Here is a 20,428-nt window from a genome sequence, read left to right as displayed (position 1 = left end):
ATGCTGAACCCTCTGCGAGGCCCATCAGCTACGCCAGGCTGGATACATGCGCCAGAACCTGCAGGTGTGCCGACCCATTTCCCAGGCGGCTTGAGGCTCCAGATGTGTGTTGTGTGCTGTGTGCAGCCTTGGCGAGGAGAGCAAGAATGGGTGGAAGAGGAGGAGTGAGGGGACAAGAGGGTCCCACCCTGAAGTGGGCAGTCTCTAGGGATCTGTAAAGTCAAGAAGGAGCTCGGCGGAATGGGGCTCTGTGTGTGTGTGTGTGTGTGTGTGCGTGCGCGCGCGCACGCGCATGTGTATATGCATGTGTGTATGTCTGTATATGCATGTGCCTGGGTGTGTGTATATGTGCACTCTATGTTTGTTATGTGTTTGTGGGTGTATATGTGTCAAGTGTGTGTGTGTGCATGTATGTATGTGTATGTGCATGGGTTTGTGTATGTGTGCACTGTGTGTGTTTGTGTGTTATGTGTTCGTGGGTGTATATGTTTGCAAGTGTGTGTGTGCGCATGTGTGTATATGCGTGTGCATGTCTGTATGTGTATGTGTGTGGGTGTGTGTATGTGTGCACTGTGTGTATATGTGCATGTTTGTGTGTTATGTATGCGTGGGTGTATATGTGTCGTGTGTGTGTGTGTGTGTGTGTGTGTGTGTGTGTGTGTGTGTGTGTGTAGGAGGGGTAACCGGGGATTGAATCCAGGGCCTCAGGCATGCAGGGAGGGAGGTATGAGCTTCCATCCGAGTTCCAGCCCCTGCCCCAGGACTGGGTTGGCTAAAGCCTGCAAAGACCCTCTCCTCTCCCCTACGTGCGGCTGTCCAGGTTCCTGGACCCGAGTGAGCTCCATGGAAAGTGGCAGACAGAGGCCGGAAGGAAGGTCCTACCAGCTGACGTGCCTCGAGGGCTGGGGAGACAGAGTCAGCACGCAGGCCTCCGCCTGACGCTCGCCACACCAGGTCCCCACACCAGGTCCCCTCAGACCCGCAGCATGTCGTGCAAACACTAAAAGGTTTTTAAAAACAGCTTCGGTTTTATACATATTTTAAGGGTCCACCGACGGCAGAGGCTCAGAAACCCTAAGTAGCAGATGAGGGAATCCCTGGGGCCCTCAGGGCTCAGAGGCTTCTGGAAAGTGCAGTAGGTGGGCCTGGCCCACAGGAGAGCAAGAACTGATGCCCCCACCATTTCTCCTGGGGAGGGGTGCAGGATACTGCACACAGGGCCACGGGGTGCTCCTCTCTGGGGGGCAGCAGCTGGCTGCCAGGCCCAGAGTGACAGGGATCTGCTGGGCCCAGAGGCAAGAGGCTCCAGAACATTTCTAGAACATTCCTTCTCCTCCCCTGGGCAGGAGGCCTTGAATGAGATGTTTTCTGCTCTGGAACCCGGGAGACGCTCCAGCTCCAATCTGGTGCCCGCACCACCTCTGCAGCCCGACCACTGGCTTGGCTTAGCTCCTTTGCCCGTCCAGACCCGGACAGACAGACAGAATCCAGAGCGACAGCCGGTCTCTCCTCTCCTGACTCCAGACAGCTGGGAAACCCCTTCCCCGGGGGGCTGTGCAGAGATCTCCCCCACTGTGGCATCTTTGCTGGGGACCCCCAGGCTCGGTTCCCAGCTCCTCCCTGTCCTGGCGAGAGTCCACCTCACTGTTCAGGGCTGGTGGGGCAAATGGTCAGTGCAGAAGTCCTGCCCCGCTTGCTTCCAGGTCTCCCATGGGGGCCAGTGCGGTGATTCAGCCTTGCTCTGCCCAGGCCAGCCTGCTGTTGGGCCCTGGGGCCTGGGGCACCCCAGGTAGGAGACTCCCAAATCCCAGTGGGAGCCCCCCTCCCTTTCTCCTAAGTGCTGGTGTCCACGATGCACTTGAGGAACATGGCGTCGTCCCTGACGTAGGCGTGCTTGGGGGACTGTAGCCGGCTGAGCGGGAAGAAGAGGGGGCAGCCGCTGGCCACGTTGGTCTCGCTCTGGGGCCGCTGGAAGGACGCTGAGTTCAGGTCGGGCCGGAAGGCGTCGATGGCGTGTTCTCGGTTGTTCTGGTCCAGCAGCATGAAGGTGACCTGCGGGCGAAGGGGGAAGGGCTCAGTCTCCCTATCTCCCGCCTGAGCAGGATGGCAGATGCCACGGGTGCTGGACAGGGACACACTGGGGATTCTGAGCCTGTCTGGGGGAGAGGGTACCCTGTGATGAGGTAAGAGGAAGAGGGCTATTCCGGAATCATCCCGGTGGGCGGTGGTGACGAGAGGTGAGGCTGGAGTTTGGATAAGGAGGTGGGACTTCCTGTAGAAGGACGCTCCTTTCTATGCTGGATGGAGAGTGTGCTGGAACCCAAGGGGGAGGGGTGTGAGCCCCCAACAAGCCAAATAGGCTTAAAGCCACACTACCCCCTTCCAGGCACACGTCACTCTCCCTACCGCAGCCCTTCTTCAACCATGCTGCCCATCAGGAACCCTGGAAAGGTCTAAAAAAAATCTTAAAGTAACAGGGGTGGGGCTGAGAACTGTGGACACATCAGGGCTGTTGATGGGTGGTCTGTGCTTATATTGCTACCACGGTCGGCAATACTGAGGCATGACACCCAAACCTCGATCATTCATCTTAAAGATGTGCCTGCAGGGGCCGGAGCGGTAGTACACGGCAGGGCACTTTGCCTTGCACACAACCAGCTCTAGTTCAATCCCCGGCACCCCATATGGATCCCTCGAGCCCCTCCAGGAGTGATTCCTGAGCACAGAATCAGGAGTAAGCCTTGGATACTGCCAGGTGTGGTCCCCCCAAAATGTGCCTGCTGGGGGCAGGGGTGAGGGGTGAAGGGAAGCTAGGGGCATGGGCGAAGGGAAGCTGGTGGGGTTGGTATTGAATTATTGTAAGCCTGAAACTCTAGCATGAACACAACTGCAAATTACAGTGTCTAAAGAAGAAAAAATGCTTATTAAAAAAAAAGAGAGACATCTTGGAACAGGAGTGATAGCACAGTGGGGAGGGCGTTTGCCTTGCAATCAGCCAACCTGGGTTCGATTCCCAGCATCCTATATGGTCCCCTGAGCACCTCCAGGAGTAATTCCTGAACGCAAAGCCAGGAGTAACCCCTGTGCATTGCCGGGTGTGACCCAAAAATCAAAAAAAGAGAGAAATCTTGATGTTCAAGCATGACGACTCATGGTATGAGGCCCATTGTCACTCTTGGTAGATTTAAACTCTCCCCTATAGACATGGGAGTCCCCCACCCCTGGGTCTGGGTCTCTGCCCGCCCTGCCTTTTCTTTCTCTCCATGTCCTCCTGCTCCCCCCTGCTGTCACCTGCAGCAATGCCTGACTCTCCCCACTCACCCCTGCTTGGATCATTTTATTTTATTTTATTTGTTTATTTATTTTTGCTTTTTGGGTCATACCTGGCAACGCACAGGAGTTACTCCTGGCTCTGCACTCAGGAATTACCCCTGGCAGTGCTCAGGGGACCATATGGGATTCTGGGAATCAAACCCGGGTCAGCCGCGTGCAAGGCAAATGCCCAACCCACTGTGCTATCGCTCCAGCCCCACTTGGACCATTTTAATTGGCCTCATTGCCAGAGCACTTGTAGGTGCCTGAGATGACTAGGGTGGAAAATAGAGATTCCACACCCCCGCCCCAGAGCTGGGATTTTCCTACAGTCACTGACCCACAGAGGCACCTGCCCATCCCCCACAGCATCATCAGCTCCTCTCAGGGGATCCACAGGTGCACCACGAAAGGCAGCTGCCTGGAGAGTGATAGAGTCCCACTGCGGTCCACCCACCTGCTCCCGCCACGTCCCCGCAGCCACAGACCCTTTGAACGCTCTCTAAAACCTGTCCGTTCACAGAAGGTCAGATGACTGGAACCATATAGTATGTAGCCTCACATTGCTTTTTTTCTTTCCTTTTTTGATCTTTTGGTGGGGGAAGAGTTTCCTTCCTTCCTTCCTTCCTTCCTTCCTTCCTTCCTTCCTTCCTTCCTTCCTTCCTTCCTTCCTTCCTTCCTTCCTTCCTTCCTTCCTTCCTTCCTTCCTTCCTTCCTTCCTTCCTTCCTTCCTTCCTTCCCTTCTTTCTTTCCCTTCCTCCCTCCCTCTCTTTTTACATTTTTATGTTTTTTGGGCCACACATGGTGTGCTCAGGGCTTACTTCTGACGGCACTCAGGTATCACTCCTAGTGGGGCTTGAGGTGCCATATGGAGCATGCGGGACCGAGCCACTGTCAACTGCGTGCAAGCCAACAGCTGATGCAGGCCTTTGCTAAAATGTGCTCCCTGGACTCAGGGAGCAGGAAGGAGCCTTGGATACTTAGATGTGGATTCACCCTTTCATTTTAGAAATGAGGAAGTGGTGGGGGCTGGAGCGATAACATAGCGGGTAGGGCATTTGCCTTGCACACGGCCGACCTGGGTTTGAATCCCAGCATCCCATATGGTCCCCTGAGCACCGCCAGGAGTAATTCCTGAGTGCAAAACCAGGAGTAACCCCTGTGTATCGCCAGGTGTGACCCAAAAAGAAAAAAAAAAGAAATGAGGAAGTGGAGCATGTGAAGAGGGAAAAAGGCTGAGCTCACATGGTCAGGGCTAGTTCCTGGCTACACCAGGACCAAGGGACTGGGATAGAAACAAGGCCTGGGGCTGGGCATCCCCCAGACCCCCAAGCCTCCCCTTACCTTGTTCCGGAAAGGCCACGGCAGCAGAGCGTCGTACTCCCCTCTCATGATCACGATGAAGAGAGACAGGTGTGTCCTCTTTCCCACGCCATCTCCGTTCAGGTAGAGCCGGAGGCACAGCTTGTAACCGTACTTGGAGGTGTAGAAGGCTGCAGGGTGGAGAGCGGCGTCAGCACAGGGGCGGTGGGAGAAACCCCTTTGCAGACGGGAATCTGCGCAGGCCCACGCTTGGGGCTCCCCTCTGAGCACTCTGGGCCTGGCGTCCAGCATTCTTCCCAGGGACAGTGCTTGGGGACCATGCAGCCCGGGGACTGTCCACTGGCCGTCAGAATCAGCCGCTGCTCACCCTCCCTGACCCAGAGCTGCCAACTCCAATGTTGGGAATATGGGGGCGGTAGAGAATCTTGTATTTCTTTTTTGATTATCTAATTGAAGAGCTATGGTTTACAAAGTTATTGAGAATTGAGTGTTAGGCATTTAATATTTCACACCCATCCAGTGTCAACTTCCCTCCACCAATGTTCCCCATCCCCACCTGTCAATTTGACGGGCACATTATCCGATGTTCCAGTGATCCCGACTTTGATTTCATGTTTCCAGTGTTCCTGAGTCTGTGTTTCGATTATATCACTATACCGCTGACCCATATCACAAATATAACTGAAGCCCTGACGTCTGTTTGCCCATTACTTCCTGTTCTCTTCTCCCCTGCTTGATTTCTTTACTTCTCTGTTCTTCTCTCTAAACACAGGGGTCAAGGGTGATCTAGGCGTCCACCCTCTGCTACATTTCCTCCTCCAGTATTCTCTATCCCACAGATAAAGTGAGACCAGGGCTGGAGCGACAGCACAGCGGGTAGGGCATTTGCCTTGCACAAGGCCGACCCAGGTTCAATTCCCAGCATCCCATATGGTCCCCTGAGCACCGCCAGGAGTAATTCCTGAGTGCAGAGCCAGGAGTAACCCCTGTGCATCCCCAGGTGTGACCCAAAGGCTAAAAAAAAAAAGGTAAGTGAGACCACCCTGTGTTTGAGAATCTGTATTTCTGAGGTGCTCAGGGCATGGTGCTGCTGCCGGCCCCCGGGACCTGCTGGCTGGATCTAAGCTGCTGTTGATAGTCCGAGTCCAGCACAGGCTGGCCAGTGTGCCAGGGGCAGAGCCAGCTTCTGGGGGCTCCCTCACACAGAGTTCTCTCTGCCGTGCTGGGCGGGGTGTGCCTCGAGGCAGGGCGAGAGGGGGCTGCTCCCTGGCATGCCGGTCACTGGGCAGAGAACCAAAGGGATGAATCATCTGAGTAAGGTGAAGTGGTGGCCTCTGAAGCGGGCTCTCCCTGGGCAGCCGCAAGGGTGCTGTGGGTGATACTGGGGGCTGGCCAGCACCCCAGGCACCTCTGGAAAGGACCAAAAGGGGCTAGGGGATGCGGGGACAGATAGGGCTGCCTGGAGGAGAGGTGGGCAGATTCAGCAGTGCCCTCACCGTGGGGTAAGATGGGGAGCTAGGGACACTGTGGCAGGGGCACGGCCTCCCCCTAGCCCTGCTTTCTGTGCAGAGGGGCCTGGTCAACCCTGAGAGTGGACATCAGGTTTGGCGAGGAGGCAGCAGAGTGGATGACAGAGAATGAAGCTGGGGCAGGGGGGAAGGTGCCTAGAACTTGTCACCTGCAGAATCCTCTTGTTCTTTTTTTTTTTTCTTTTTGGGTCACACCCAGCGATGCTCAGGGGTTACTCCTGGCTTTGCACTCAGGAATTACTCCTGGCAGTGCTTGGGGGACCATATGGGATGCCGGGGATCGAACCCGGATCGGCCGCGTGCAAGGCAAACGCCCTACCCGCTGTGCTATCACTCCGGCCCCCTCTTGTTCTTTTTTTTTTCTTTTTGGGTCACACCTGGAGATGCACAGGGGTTACTCCTGGCTCTGCACTCAGGAATTACTCCTGGCGGTGCTCAGGGGACCATAGGGGATGCTGGGAATCGAACCTGGGTCGGCCTCGTGCAAGGCAAATGCCCTACCCGCTGTGCTATCGCTCCAGCCCCCAGAATCCTCTTGTTCTTTTCTTCTTCTTCTTCTTCTCCTTCTCCTTCTCCTTCTCCTTCTCCTTCTCCTTCTCCTTCTCCTTCTCCTTCTCCTTCTCCTTCTCCTTCTTCTTCTTCTTCTATTTTTTTTTGTGTTTTGGGCCATACCTGGTGGTGCTCAGGCATCACTCCTGAGGTTCCAGGGGCCATAGGGGGTGCCAGGGATGGAATCTGGCTTTGCCCGATGCGAAGCAAGCACCCTCCTTATTCGAGTATCCCTCTGGCCTTGCATAAATCCTTTTTAATGACCCACTGGGGTACAGTCCCCTGCTGGGGTGGGGGGAGGAAGGGAAGGGACCCGGCAGAAACATTTCACTCATATGGAGGCGTGTGTGCTCCTTTTGGAGAGCTCAAAAGACACCAGGGAGGAAGCCTGACCCACCAACTGAGCTACTTTGCACAGAAGCCACCCCTGCCCGCACCTGTGGGCACCTCGTGGGACTTGGTGCCACCAGGCCTGCAGGGCCAGAGGGTCCCCTGTGGAAATGCCTCTGGACGTGCCTCTCATTCGCATGAGCTCCAGCTTGGCCACAGGGGCCTCCACAGCCAACAGCCACCTGAAGCTGATGACGAGGGGGACCTGCAGGACGTGAGTGGGATGCAGGGAGGTGAAGGTGGGCCCAGCAGAGCTGGGTGGGGAGAGGTTCTTCCTGCTGCTTTCCGGGTCCAGGCAGGGCCTGCCTCTGCCTCGGTCCCCGACCACCTGGGTGGCCACCCAGGCAGGGTTACCTGGGGAGAAGAGGCTGATGGTCCTGCCGCTGGCTGACTCCTGGCACCGCCTGGCCACGTTGGTGATCTTCCACAGGAAGGTGCCGTCGAAGGAGGCCTCCTCCATGAGGCGCAGGCCCTGCTCCACCTTGCCCAGGGCCTGGTCTTTCTGGGCCAGTGTCTGCTGCAGCTCGAGCACCTGGAAGGAAACATTCAGCTGGGGACTCGGGAAGGCTGTCTGAGCTGGCCTGCCCCCGACATGCGTGTCTGCCTCTGCACATACTCTTCCTCCTCCCTGGAATTCTCCCTCCTTCCTGGTCCTCTGGCAAAGGAGTCCTGGCTTGCAAAGCTCTTCCTCTCTATGCTCCAACCCCTGGCCTGGCTCAGTGGCTCTCATGCCCTCTCTCTTTTTCTCTCTCCCTCTCTCTCCATCTCTCTTGGTGTCTGGGCTACTCCTGTTGGTGCCCAGGGCTTTCCACTGAGTCTGCCCTCAGGGGTCATTCCTGGCAGGCTCAGGAGACCGTAGGTGGTGCTGGGGATCCAACTTGGGTTGGCTGCGTGCAAGGCAAGGGCCCTGCCCACAGTACTATATCTCTCCAGCCCCAGGAATACCTTTCTCCTTAGTGGAAGTTGTCCAGCAAACAGAATGAGCTGCTCGGGGAGGGAGTGTCCTACTGAGGCGGTTTTAGCAAAGCCGCTGAAACACTGGTCGGAGTTGGGCGCTGACCTTGACTGTAACTTCTAATCTGGAGCTCTCGGAGAAGACCCAGGACACAGGAAGGTAGGCTTTGAGGTGGGCGTGACTGCCCTGAGCTGGGCGAATACTTAGGGAGAACGCTAGTCCACGGACTGCCCAGGAGTTGAGGTGGAGGGAAACGGTCCCCCCTGGGCTGGCCTGATAGGCAGACTTGCTTCCCCTGCACCCCCCACGCTCACCCTCTGTTCTAAGTTCTGGATGTGCTCGCGGTCCAGCTGGCTCTGGTGGATGGAGGCGGCCAAGGCCAGGTGTGAGGCCTCCACCTCCTTGTTGAGGACGGCCACGATATTCTCAAACACACACAGCTTCCCCTCCAGCTCCGCCAAGAGTTTGTCCTTCATGCAGTGCTGCAGGGCCCGCGCCTCCTGGCTCTCGGAGCAGGGGGCACGGTAGCAGTCCACCTCCAGGCCCCCCGCGCCCTCCTTCTGAAGCTGCAGGTCGGACAGGTTCTGCTCCAGGGCCACGGGCCCGGAGCCCAGGCCAGAGCCCAGCTGGGCCTTCCACTGTTTCATCATCTCCAGCAGCAGGTTCAGGTGGGAGGCCTGAGACGAAACCTCATGCTCCTGCAAGAACGTAGGGCTCCCCTGCAGAGAGAGCGGGGCCGATCAGTGAAAACAGACCCGGCTTCCATCGCCAGTGCCCTCTAGGGGCCCCCCGAGTCTAGCCAGGAGCGATCCTTGAGTGCAGAGGCAGGAGGAAGCCCTGAGCACTGCCGGTTGTGGCCCCAACCCAAACCCCAAACTAAACCAAAGCCAGAGAAGGGGAGGAGAGTTGTAGGACGTAGCGGAGGTTCCTGCACTCGCCCCTTCAAAGACTGTCAAGGAAATTCGGATCCATCCCCCCTCGCAGTGCTGAAGTTGGCTAGTCTGAGGTAGGAGGTATTTGGAGGGTAGAGGATGAAGACCCAGGATTTGGCATCAGATGGGCACCCCCGCAGGGAGCAAGAGCTCCAGAACAACACCCAGCCCTGCCCTCCACGAGCCAAGGGTGATTCAGGACCATGGAGAGGGGTCCGGGGTGGCTGGCCACTCCTTTGGAGATGGTGCCAGGAACCAGGTGAGACAAGCAAGATCACCTACAGTGGGGCCAGCTGTCCCCCAAATTCACAAGTGCGAGGGATATCTAAAGGAGGGTCTTAGAATGCCGGGAAATTCCCAGTGGGGCTGGAATGGGGAGACGTGGCAGCAGGAGAGGACACTCACCCGTGTCCTTCCTCACCCTCGGATGCTTACCTTGAAGGAGCAGCCGACCCCTGCAAAGGGACACCCGACTCCAGCCTCCGACACCTTGGGAAGGTCCTGGAAGTGAAAACCACATCACCCAAGTTCTGGGAGAGCCCAAAGCACCAGAATTCCCCGATCCCAGGGCGGAAACCGTTCCCTCTGCTTGGGTGACCCCTCTCCCGCTTGAGCTTCTGCCCTTCCGGGACCTTCCTTGAAAGTGGGGCCTTTGTGTCCTCCCGCTGCTGGACCCTTCCCAGGACTGCTGCTTCGCCTGGCAGGACAGGTCCTCGCCAGCTTCACAAGAATCTTTCCCTCGTGGGCTCCCCCTCCCCCTGGCCTGGGGAGGGTGGAAGCTGGGTGCCAATGCTGACACCAGTGCCTACATGGAGAGAACAACCTGATCACTTGCGAGGGCTGCCCACCCCCATCAGCCTCCCTGCCTGGCAATTTGCCCTGACCGAGACATGCCTGCCCCAGACCAGGTCCTTTCCAGCTACTGCATTTCACAAACATGGCAGAATTTCATGTCTCTTATCTATTTATTTATTTATTTATTTATTTATTTATTTATTTATTTATTTATTTATTTATTGCGAGCAGATATACTCAGGGACACAGAACTGTTCTGTCTTATCAAAGGGGTCAAATCCCAAAGACTCTGGACTAGGTGATGATACTCTTGAGAGGTTCTAGAAAAGGCAAAGCGGATCAGAGGAAGGAGCTGGGGAGATGGGTCGGACGCCAGAGGAGACACAGCCACAGACTGCACGAGCCGTCCATCACCCTGGATGACCAGCACCATGACTAATGTGCCCGCTCAATAATGTCTTGGTTTCCCAAGAGCTTTGTGGCCCTTCTTTTAAGGGCTGAGCTCACAGTGCGACACACGCTGGGATGTGGATGGAAGGAGAAATGCGCAGAGGTGCTTCGTGTTGAGCAAACCCAAAGCTTCACTAGTTGTTTCCCTGGAAAGCGAGTGACAGCTGGGGGTCCTTACGGGAACACAAAATCAGCTAAGAGCAGGATTGACCCCAGGGCCTGAAATAGGTTGTTCCCAATGAAGAGGAAACAGATATTCGCCGGGGAGAGGGGCAGAGGAGCCTTGGCCAGAGTCCACAGGGGGTGGGGTGTGTGCACGGGAAGCCTCTCGGCAGGTCACTGCTTGTGTGGAAGCTAAAGGGCTGGAGTGAGGCTTGTTCCCGGCTACTGACGGAGATGGAGGACTTTGCTGGCTCTCTACCAGCTGGTGGATGGACCCCTCCACAGTCCTAAAGGTGTGGGTGTGAAGTGAGGTCATGGAGGGACAAAGGGAAGAGTCGCAGACTAGGGCTCTGGTGCCACCTTGCTGGGGAGCGCTCTGGGAGAAGGGGGCAGCCTGGCTGGTCACAGTGCCTTCCAAATGGAAATAGATTTAGGGTCATCATGGGGGTGAGTGGGCAGGTGCCGGGTGAACTGCCTCCAGGGGTTGACAGAGGAGGGGACAGAGGGGCCCAGAGAGGCCTCTGCCAGCCAGGCTGCTCTTAGTCTTATACTCACTCACTCACACACTCACTCACTCACTCACTTACTCACCCACTCACCCACCCACTCACTCACTCACTCACTCACTCACTCACTCACTCACTCACTCACTCACTCACTCACTCACTCACTCACTCACTCACTCACTCACTTACTCACTCACTCACCTACTCACTCACTCACCCACTCACTCACTCACCTACTCACTCACTCACCCACTCACTCACTCACCTACTCACCCACTCACCCACCCACTCACTCACTCACCTACTCATTCACTCACTCACCCATGCACTCATTCACCCACTCATGCACCGTCACCCACTACTCACTCACCCACTCAATCACCCACTCACTTACTCACTCACTCACTCACCCACCCACCCACTCACTCACTCACTCATTTATTCGCCCACTCACTCACTCACTCACTCACCCACTCACCCACTCACTCACTCACCCACCCACTCACCCACCCACTCACCCACTCACTCACTTCCCACTCACTCCCCACTCACCCACCCACTCACTCACCCACTCACTCACTCACTCACCCACTCGCCCACCCACTCACCCACTCACCCACTCACTCACCCATTTGCCCACCCACTTGCCCACTCACTTGCCCACTTGCTCACTCACTCACTCACTCACTCACTCACTCACTCACTCACTCACTCACTCACTCACTCACCCACTCACCCACTCACCCACTCACCCACCCACTCACCCACTCACCCACTCACTCACTCACTCACTCACCCACTCACTCACCCACTCTCACCCACCCACTCACCCACTTGCTCATTCACAGACTGGTCACTCACTTACAGGCTGGCCACTTGGACACACAATTGTCAAACCCAGGCCTATCAGGTTCAGGAGTTCATTTATGGTTTTTTTTTGTTTTGGAGGGACACATCTGGCAATGCTTAGGGATTACTCCTGGCTCTGTGCTAAGGATCATTCCTGGCGGTGCTTGGGGGAACATATGGGATGCTGAGAGTAGACCTGGGGTGAGCCACATAGAAGGCAAGTGGCCTACCCACTGTACTATCTCTTTGGTATCCAGGAGTTCAATTAGGAGCATCAGTAAAGGGAGCAGAGTCATCTCCAAAGCACAGAGACAGTCACAAAGGACCAGAGGGAGTGGCCAGTGCCTCCCACAGATATGAAGAAGGTGGTACTGTCCTCAGAGTCCCCTTCCATGGAGGGAAGTCCAGGGGTCTGGATCCCACAGCACAAGGGGGCATAAGCCATGGAACAAACTGGAACTGGACTCAACAGCCTGACCTGTCCTTCCTGATGCAACAGTGAGTTCCGGCTCCGTGACAGCACCCTTCATCAAACTCAGTGTGCCTTTGACACTCTAGAGGGACCGTAGGGACAGAGTGGGAGAAATGATCGCAGGCCCATAGGCCTCAGAAAGAGAGAAGAGAAGGGTATTTCCCAGCTGAGTCCTCTTGGGGTTGGAGAGACAGTACAAAGTCGCACGTGGCTGACCTTGGCTCGATCCCCGGCATACCACGTGGTCCCCTGAGCACTATCAGGAGTAACCCCTGAGCATGTCCGGGTGTGAGCCCAAAACCACAAAAAGAAAACACCTCCCAAAAAACAACCCCCACCAAAATCACCCCAGATGTCCCCTTTGCTGTCCCTTCCAATGACAGGGCACTCCAGGTACGGACCCCTCCAAGAAGGGCAGAAGGAATCTCTTCATCTCTGCGGCTCCCACCAGGGCCCAGATTGGCTCTGAGCCTCTCCGTGAGATGACAGCAGTGAGGCCAGAGGTCGGGACTACCCGGTAAGCAGGTGGCATGGGCGTGCTGCAAGGCCTCCGAGGTGCACTGTAATTCCACCGTGCCTGGCACCCCCACCCCTCCGGGTCCCAGGCTTCCTTGGGCACACAGGCCTAACCCCTAAAAGACCACACAAGAACATCTATGCGCTCACACGACCAGTGGCTGGCCCTTGGCTCAAGGTTCCCCTAAATGCCACTAACCTCAGGGACCAGGGGAGCCCCAGACTTCCCGCCTGCAGTTTTGGGCAGGTGTCAGACCATTGATCCACCCTCTCCCTCAGCTTTCCACGGAGGGGGAGGGGGCAGGTAGGGAAGCAGTGACTACTCCACCTGGTGGAAAAGGTGGGGGGGGGGCCTGGTCCCTTTGTGAAGGAGAGGTCTCTGCCCCCCAATGTGGGCTGTACCCCCTCCTGCCCCGAGGCCTGTGGGAGCCCGTAATCCCGCTGTGGCAAGTGCTTCCTCTCGTTTAAGCAACAGTTTCAAGCTTGTGCTCTACAGGACTCGAGGAAGCCCAACGTTCTCTGGGGCCGGCACAGAATGGAAGAGGGAGACGAGGAGGCTGGGCCGCTGGTCGCCCCTTCCATTAAAGTGCTCTGCTTTCGCCTGATCTCATGGAAACAGAGACTCACAATTCACTGAAAGCGAACAGATGCCTTGCCCTGGCCATGCCAACGTACCTTCTCCTGAGACAGAAGGCTTCCTGGGCTTAGAGACTGGGGGGCGTCCCCTCGGCATTTGGGACAGATCTGATCCTTATCTTTCCTGGGGACACAAACAGAGCCCACTGAATGAGGCAGTTATGACTCCCCAGTCCCTGGGACAGCTGGTCCCCACAGCTCCACCAGCTCATGATGGGACCAGTAGCCTCTGTCCCCGACACATCACCCAGCCTGGAAGTACCAGACACACAAGTGGTGGGTGGGGCCGGAGAGACAGTGCAGTGGGTAGGGCGCTTGCCTTGTATGAGGCTGGCCCAGGTTCGATCCTCGGCATCCGAGCCCGACAAGAGTGACTCCTGAGCACAGAGCCAAGAGTAAGTCCTGAGCACTGTCAGAGTGGCCCCCAAACAAACAAAAAGAAATGGCAGTGTGCTGGGGTCCAAGAGGCCATCACTGTCTCACTGGGATGAGTGATCACGTACTTGTGGTTTTCCCCAAATCTGAACAAATTCAGAATCCCCAGATATATGTGACACAGGGCTTGGGGATGCATGTTTGTGACTTCATTTGCTCTTCCCAGCTTCCTCGATCTGGTTTCTGGCCTCTTATTTTAGGATTATGCCTCTTGGAGACTGGCAAGCTACTGAGTGTATCCTGCCTGCACGGCAGAGCCTGGCAAGCTCCCCGTGGCGTATCCATTATGCCAAAAACAGTAACAATAACAGGTCTCATTCCCCTGACCCTGAAAGAGCCTCCAATCATTGGGAAAAACGAGTAAGGAGAGGCTGCTAAAATCTCAGGCCTGGGACGAATGGAGATGATACTGGTGCCCGCTTGAGTAAATCAATGAACAACGGGATGACAGAGATACAGTGACACAGTGATATTTTAGGAATCATGGAAGATCATGACCTCTTATTAAAAAAGTCACGAGGGTCAAGCACTTGCCTTGTAGACATGAGGTTCTGAGTTGAATCCCTGGTGCCACAAATTAATCTGATCAAAAGTAAGGGGTGAAGTGGGCTTTTGTGCTTTGACCAAGTGCCCACAGGGTCCGGGACCCACAGAGAATGTCACAGTCCTTGGGGGAACACAGGGATTGGTGAGGGTCCCTGAAACATTCAATCTACTTCACCCCAAACTCCCCACCCACCAGGTATGGAAACATGAAAAGGGAAGCCAGGAGACCACGTAAAAGCCCGAGAAGAACCCAGAACCATCCAGCTGATGGGAAACAAGTCAGGCGGGGCTCCCCTCCCCTCCACTGGGCCTCCTAACCCCCACCTGGGAACTTCTCAGTGGCCTGATCTGGTTTTGGGTTTCCCACCTTCTTGAGCTGTAAAGCCCCAAATAAAGGTCACACAGGGACTGGAGGGGGTGTGACCTCTAAAAAGCCATTTGCCAGGAAACTGACAGGGGGCTGGGCTGTCTGTGTGGCAAGCTGATCACCTCTGCTCTGCCCACAGTGTCCCATGAGCAAGCACAACAGGGGCCTCTGCAGGCTCTTCTGAGGACCAATCAGAAGGAGCTTGGCACACAGAAGGTGCATAATAGTTGTGTAAGGAGTATGGGCTACACTAGCAGCCAACAGAAGGAATGGAGATGTTACTGGTGCCCACTCGAGCAAATCGATGAACAACGGGATGACAAGTGGTACAAGTGATACAAGACCTATTTCCGGGGCTGGAGCAATAGTACAGTGAGTAGGGCATTTGCTTTGCATGCGGGCTACCCGGGTTCGATTCTCAGCATCCCATATGGTTCCCCCGAGCACCAACAGGAGTAATTCCTGAGTGCAAAGCCAGGAGTAACCTCTGTGCATCGCTGGGTGTGACCCAAATTAAGAAAAGAGAAAAAAAAAGACCTATTTCATAAGGTATCCTCATCAGACGTCATACAGATGATGGAGATATGCACCGTTTACGTAAATGCAGGTACGTTTGATTCAAACGACGCACAAGCTCCCTATCCACATGCTATGGAGCCACGCAGTTTTAGAGAAAGCTCCGGCCCGTTTAGAAATGGGGCTCAGCCAACACAGGTTCCAGGTGATGGTGAGGGAGGTGGGGGCGGCGATACTGTGGAAGGAAGAATGCCTTGTGATTCACGGGCAGTTTAATTCATTATCACAAGGGCTATCTTCAAGCGTTAGTGGCTGGGGCTGGGCCGGCTTTCCAGGCCTCTCACAGACCAGGAAGCTGAGGTTGGAGGGTGAAGCAATCCTGCTCCTCTGCCCAGGGCACACTAGCTCTGTGTGTGTGTGTGTGTGTGTGTGTGTGTGTGTGTGTGTGTGTGTGTGTGTGTGTGTGTGTTTGTGGGGGGTTCTAGACTGCAGCTGTTTTTCTTTCCAACAAGCAAAAGGGACCATGCCAGGAAAGGGTGTGGGAGCTCAGAGCCCAAAGAAGTGAAGTCACCGAAGTTCCTGTCCCCCCTGGCACCCCCCCACCCCTTTACAGGGAGCCCATCCCTGGCATTTCCTTCCCCCCCACCCTGGGCCCCCACCTCCGCTCACCTCACGTTGGCAGAGAAACAGGCCGTGCAGCAGACAGCCCCGGGCTCTGGTGGGTCCTGGCAGACCGTCGGGGGGCACCCAAAAGGAAACTCATTCTCATCCGGAGCCGGCCGGGGACTGTTGGCAGAGCCAGAGGCCATGCTGGGCGGGGGGAGTGGGGGGTCCGAGGCTAGCAGGCAGGGGGGTGCCCTTCAGAGCTCTGGCTGGGTCGGGGTGTCTGGGGAGAGGAGAGGAAAGAGCCGGCCCCGGGCTCCTGGTCTGGTGAGCGAGTCTGACGACTTTATCTTCTCTCTGGCTCGTGGGGCGCGCTGTCATCGTCACAGCTGAGTCATGCCAGGATGGGGCAGGAATTACCCTCTGTGGTGAGAAAAATCCCCAGGACGGTGACTGAAGGCTCGAACACGGTCCGGTCACTCTGCAGCGGGAGGGCGAGCAGGGGGTGGCCGGGGGTGAGCCGGGAACCACAGGACTTGCAGGAAGCACAGTGAGGGCTGCAGAACCACCTCATCAGGGACCGGACCACGGAGCACGAGCCACTTGCTTATGTTTTCTAGAATTTTCTGCGGGGATGCTGACCTCCCTGGTGGAAATCCCCAGGGCTGGGAGAATAGGTGGGGGGAACGGGAGGTATAGGGGGGTAGAGGGGGAGATAGTGGGTCCGAAAACCTCAAGTTCTGGGAGTTTTCTTGTTGTTGTTTTGTTGTTTGGGATGGTGCTCAGCTTACTCTTGGCTCGTGTGCAGGGGTCAATCCTGGGAGGGCGCAGGGGATGATATGAGGTGCTGGGAATCAAACCCAAATCTGCTTCATGCAAGGCAAGGAAGGGTCTTACCTGCTGTCCACGTGCTCTGCCTCAGACCGTCTGTTCTTTTCCCACTGGGCCAGGGTTAAAGTCTCTTTCTCATGGCAGGTCTCGGACACCCCAACCGAGAAAGAGAACGGACTGGCCACTGGCCAGTTCCCTCTGCGTGCGGAGCCTGAAGCCCTGAGACCAAGGCTGTGGGGAGGTGCCCCAGCACACTCTGCCCTTTCGGTCCTGGTCCTGTGGATCACAGGCACCCACAAAGCCTCAGTACCCGAGGCTGTTCAGGCCATTGGCCGGGGTCCTGCTCGGGAAGCCAGAGGTGGTCTCACAGTTGGTGCCGGTGCCAGCCCCAGGCACCCGCAGAGCCTGGCGTGGAGGCGAGAGCATCAAACCCCGTGTTCTCACTCCTGCACCCCTTTTCCATCCTGCGGGCTGCCAACTGACGTTCTGCAAACACGCATCAGTGGTTTCAAACCCGGGACTTGGCCGCCGAGCAGATCCAAGTGGGACGCCGCCCTCCCCCCCACGCCGCCAGTCTTTACCTTCTCTGAACCTCAGTTCCTGCCACTGCTGAGTGGGAAGGACAATCATAGGCCTCCCTTCCCCCAACTCAGCTGTCCACTGGGGTGACTCACTGCTCACAGGGGAGTGTGGTCTGTCCCGGGGTCAAGGGAAGCGTGGGAACATGGGATAGGGTAGGACATGGGTACGGTGATGCCACACCAGAGGGTGGAAATGGCTCACCAGTCTCACAGCCATCAACTCACAGTGGACTAGAGTTTCTTGTCCACCCCCAGCCCCTGGCCCTTGGGACAGACCATACTTCCCCTCTGAGCACTGGGTCACCCAGCAGCCATCTGAGTTGGGGGCAGGGAGTTTCAGGTCCTCTTCATCTTATGTGTCTCTCCCAGTGTGGCCACCCCATGTCCCCTGAGCCTGCCCGGGTGGCCTGGTGGAGGCAGGTAAGATACCCAGAACTCTCCTTCAGAGGCAGGTCCGCAGACAGGCGCCCCTGACCCCCCACCCCCCACACTCTCTGGCACCCCACTATCTCGCTGCTTCCCTTGGTTTGGCATAACCAGACTCTCTCTAGCCTTTTCTCTCTGTTTGGGGCTCTCTCTGTAGGAATTGGGGTGATTTTTTTTCTTTTTGGGTCACACCCTGCGATGCACAGGGGTCACTCCTGGCTCATGCACTCAGGAATTACTCCTGGCAGTGCTCGGGGGACCATATGGGATGCTGGGAATCGAACCTGGGTCGGCGGCATGCAAGGCAAACACCCTACCTGCTGTGCTATCGCTCAAGCCCCCTCCTGGGGTGATTTTTTGAGTGCTGGTGGCAATTTTTCTTTCCTCCGTGAGCCCCATGAGGCGGGTCTGATCTCATCATCATCCCTAACTTACGGAAGAGGGAACTGAGGCACAGCCTGGAAGCGACTTGCCAAGGTCTCACAGAGAGTGGGCGCTCAGGAAACCCTCCCTTTCACCTTCACCCCAACCCCCCCACAATCCCCTCCAGTAGCCACACCTGCTGCCCACTCGGATCCGAACTTAGAGGAAAGACCATCTTCCAGAGGCCCCTGACTTCGAGCTCCAGGACTCCCCAACAGCAAGGGGGCCCCCTCCGTTTCCCCAGCCTTCTCCTCTGCACCCCTCTTTAAAGCACCCCTTTCTCTGGCTCCCGGGACCCTTCCCACCTGCCTCTGCTCTACCTGCAGAATCACCCCCTTCCCTTCTGAGCCAAGTGTTCTGTGGTCGCAATTTCGGGTTCCAGATGCAACGTGCCCCACACTCCAAACCTTCCATTTGTCTTTGGGGTGGGGTGGGGTGGGCGGCACCTGGACCGGAAACCACTTCCCCTGCTGCTCCGTAGGTAGGTCCGTCCCCTCCCTGCGCACCCTGATGGGGCTGGACGCCTGCGCGCACAGGGGGCGGGCGGGAAGGGGGAGTCCCCGCGGGGTGCGGGGCCACCCACCCGGGACGTGCCACCTCCCCCGGGGCTTGCGGTGGGCGCGGAGACTTGGCCGAGGGCGGCGGAAACCGGGGCGCGCCCGAGAACGCTCCGGGGGCGGAGTCCGAGCTTCCTTGCTGGGGAAACTGAGGCCTGGATTCTTAGGAACGCCCCACCCCCCGCCTCCCGCACAGTCGCTGAGTGGAAGGAGGCGTCGGCCAAGTGCAGGCTGGTTAGAGGAGCACGGAGTGAGGCGCTGGACCCGCACCCCGAAAGCCCGACCTCACGCTGAGGCTTCCGCCAAGGCGCCAGCTCCATCCCGGGCTCCTGGTCCCGAGCTGCGCCCTGCGGTCCCCAGGGCGCCCCGCGGGGAGAGGCGTGGGGTGGGGTGGGGGCTGAGACCTGATGCTTTGGAGGGCGCGCCCCCTGCTAGCAGCGCCCGGGAACCGCGCGGGTCGGTGCGGGCACGCTTCTATAGCCCCCACCGGAGAAGCCGGTCTCGCGCCGTGGAAACGGGTACAAGAACACAATAAAAAAGACGTTAAACATCCAAGGATCCCCCCTTCCTCTTTTTTTTTTTTGGACGACACCCGGAAGTGCTCAGGGACCGCTTCTGGCAGAGCTGGGGGGACCCTTTGGGGGCAATCCGGATAGAATCCAGATGGGCTGCACACAAGGCGAACACCTTCCTTTGCTGTTCTATCTCTCAGGTCCCCTCATATAGACATTTTTTTAATTCCCCACGATTTGTGCATATAAATGAAAATAGGTAATGGTACTCAGCTCTGGTATCAGACATTTAAAACATGCATTTATTTATTTGATTATTTGTGCTCAGGTCTTATTCCTGGCTTTGTGCTTAGAGATCACTCCTAGAGCGTGTGTGTTGTGGGGGGGGGGGTCGGGGACCATACGGGGTGCTGGGGATTGAACCCAGGTCTGCCAGGCAAGTGCAGAGCTAGTATAGTGGAGTTTTGTTTATTGGAGTTTCGGGTTCAAGACCCAAACCACCTTTGTTTCAGCTAATTCGGTCAGGGTTCCTTCTTCTGGCTGAGAGCCAGGCTGCCCTGAGAGTGGTGGGTGTTTTTAATGACTGGAAAACACCTGGTCAATTTTTGGTATGTATTAGGGTACATGCTTTTGTCTTGACTGGCCGCCTGGAGCTGGGAATTGATCTGACTGACTTTGGTTTTGTTGGGTTTCTCAGCCTGTGACGTTTTAAGCCTCTCACTCACCCACCTGCCCTCCCCCCACCCCCACTGCAGGCCAGAGAGCTGCCTGCCCGCCCCCAGTAAGAAGGGAGCTCAGGGGGCCTCTGTAGAAGATATGCGGAGGATTTCAACAGTAAGAAAAAGGGTTCTGGGGGCTGGAAGGATAGCACAGCGGGTAGGCCGTTTGCTTTGCACGCAGCCCACCCAGGTGCTGTTCCCAGCATCCCATCTGGTCCCCTGAGCACTGCCAGGGGTAATTCCTGAGTGCAAAGCCAGGAGTAACCCCTGAGCATCGCTGAGTGTGACCCAACAAGCAAAAGCAGAAAAAAAAAAAAGGTTTGAATTCTTAGTTTCCAGTATAAACATCTATTGGTTCTCAGCCCCATCCAGGAAGAAATTAACTTTTTTTTTGCTTTGCTCTGTTTTTGTTTTTAAAATCAAGCGAAAAGAATTGGGGATACCTGTTTTCTGGTTCCCTCTCCTTCTGACGCCACCCACCCCCTTCCTTTCTACCCCCAGCCAGTGTAAGTGATAAGAACACACAGTGCGACCTC

At 56.5% G+C, this 20,428-nt stretch overlaps 1 protein-coding gene across 2 annotated transcripts; it reads right to left on the bottom strand.

Moving 5' to 3' along the window:
• Window positions 1-1,034: 1,034 nt before the first annotated feature.
• TRAF1 (TNF receptor associated factor 1) lies at window positions 1,035-16,142 on the bottom strand. Of its 2 annotated transcripts, XM_004615633.2 has the most exons (7): window positions 15,910-16,142; window positions 13,416-13,500; window positions 9,426-9,491; window positions 8,373-8,777; window positions 7,458-7,635; window positions 4,657-4,805; window positions 1,035-2,052 (listed from the first exon to the last, which is right to left on the bottom strand). In XM_004615633.2, the coding sequence occupies exons 1-7, from the start codon at window positions 16,047-16,049 to the stop codon at window positions 1,834-1,836; spliced, it is 1,242 nt and encodes a 413-aa protein (XP_004615690.1). In that variant the 5' UTR covers window positions 16,050-16,142; the 3' UTR covers window positions 1,035-1,833. The 2 variants fall into 2 exon arrangements, with proteins under 2 accessions (XP_004615690.1, XP_055002966.1); XM_055146991.1 differs by lacking the exon at window positions 13,416-13,500 and having other exon boundaries at window positions 15,910-16,043.
• Window positions 16,143-20,428: the final 4,286 nt, after the last annotated feature.

The sequence above is a fragment of the Sorex araneus genome, chromosome 1 (assembly GCF_027595985.1).
Source record: "Sorex araneus isolate mSorAra2 chromosome 1, mSorAra2.pri, whole genome shotgun sequence".
NCBI classification, from domain to species: domain Eukaryota; kingdom Metazoa; phylum Chordata; class Mammalia; order Eulipotyphla; family Soricidae; genus Sorex; species Sorex araneus.
Note: the sequence above shows the minus strand (reverse complement) of the source record. Positions and strands in the feature narration are given on the sequence as shown.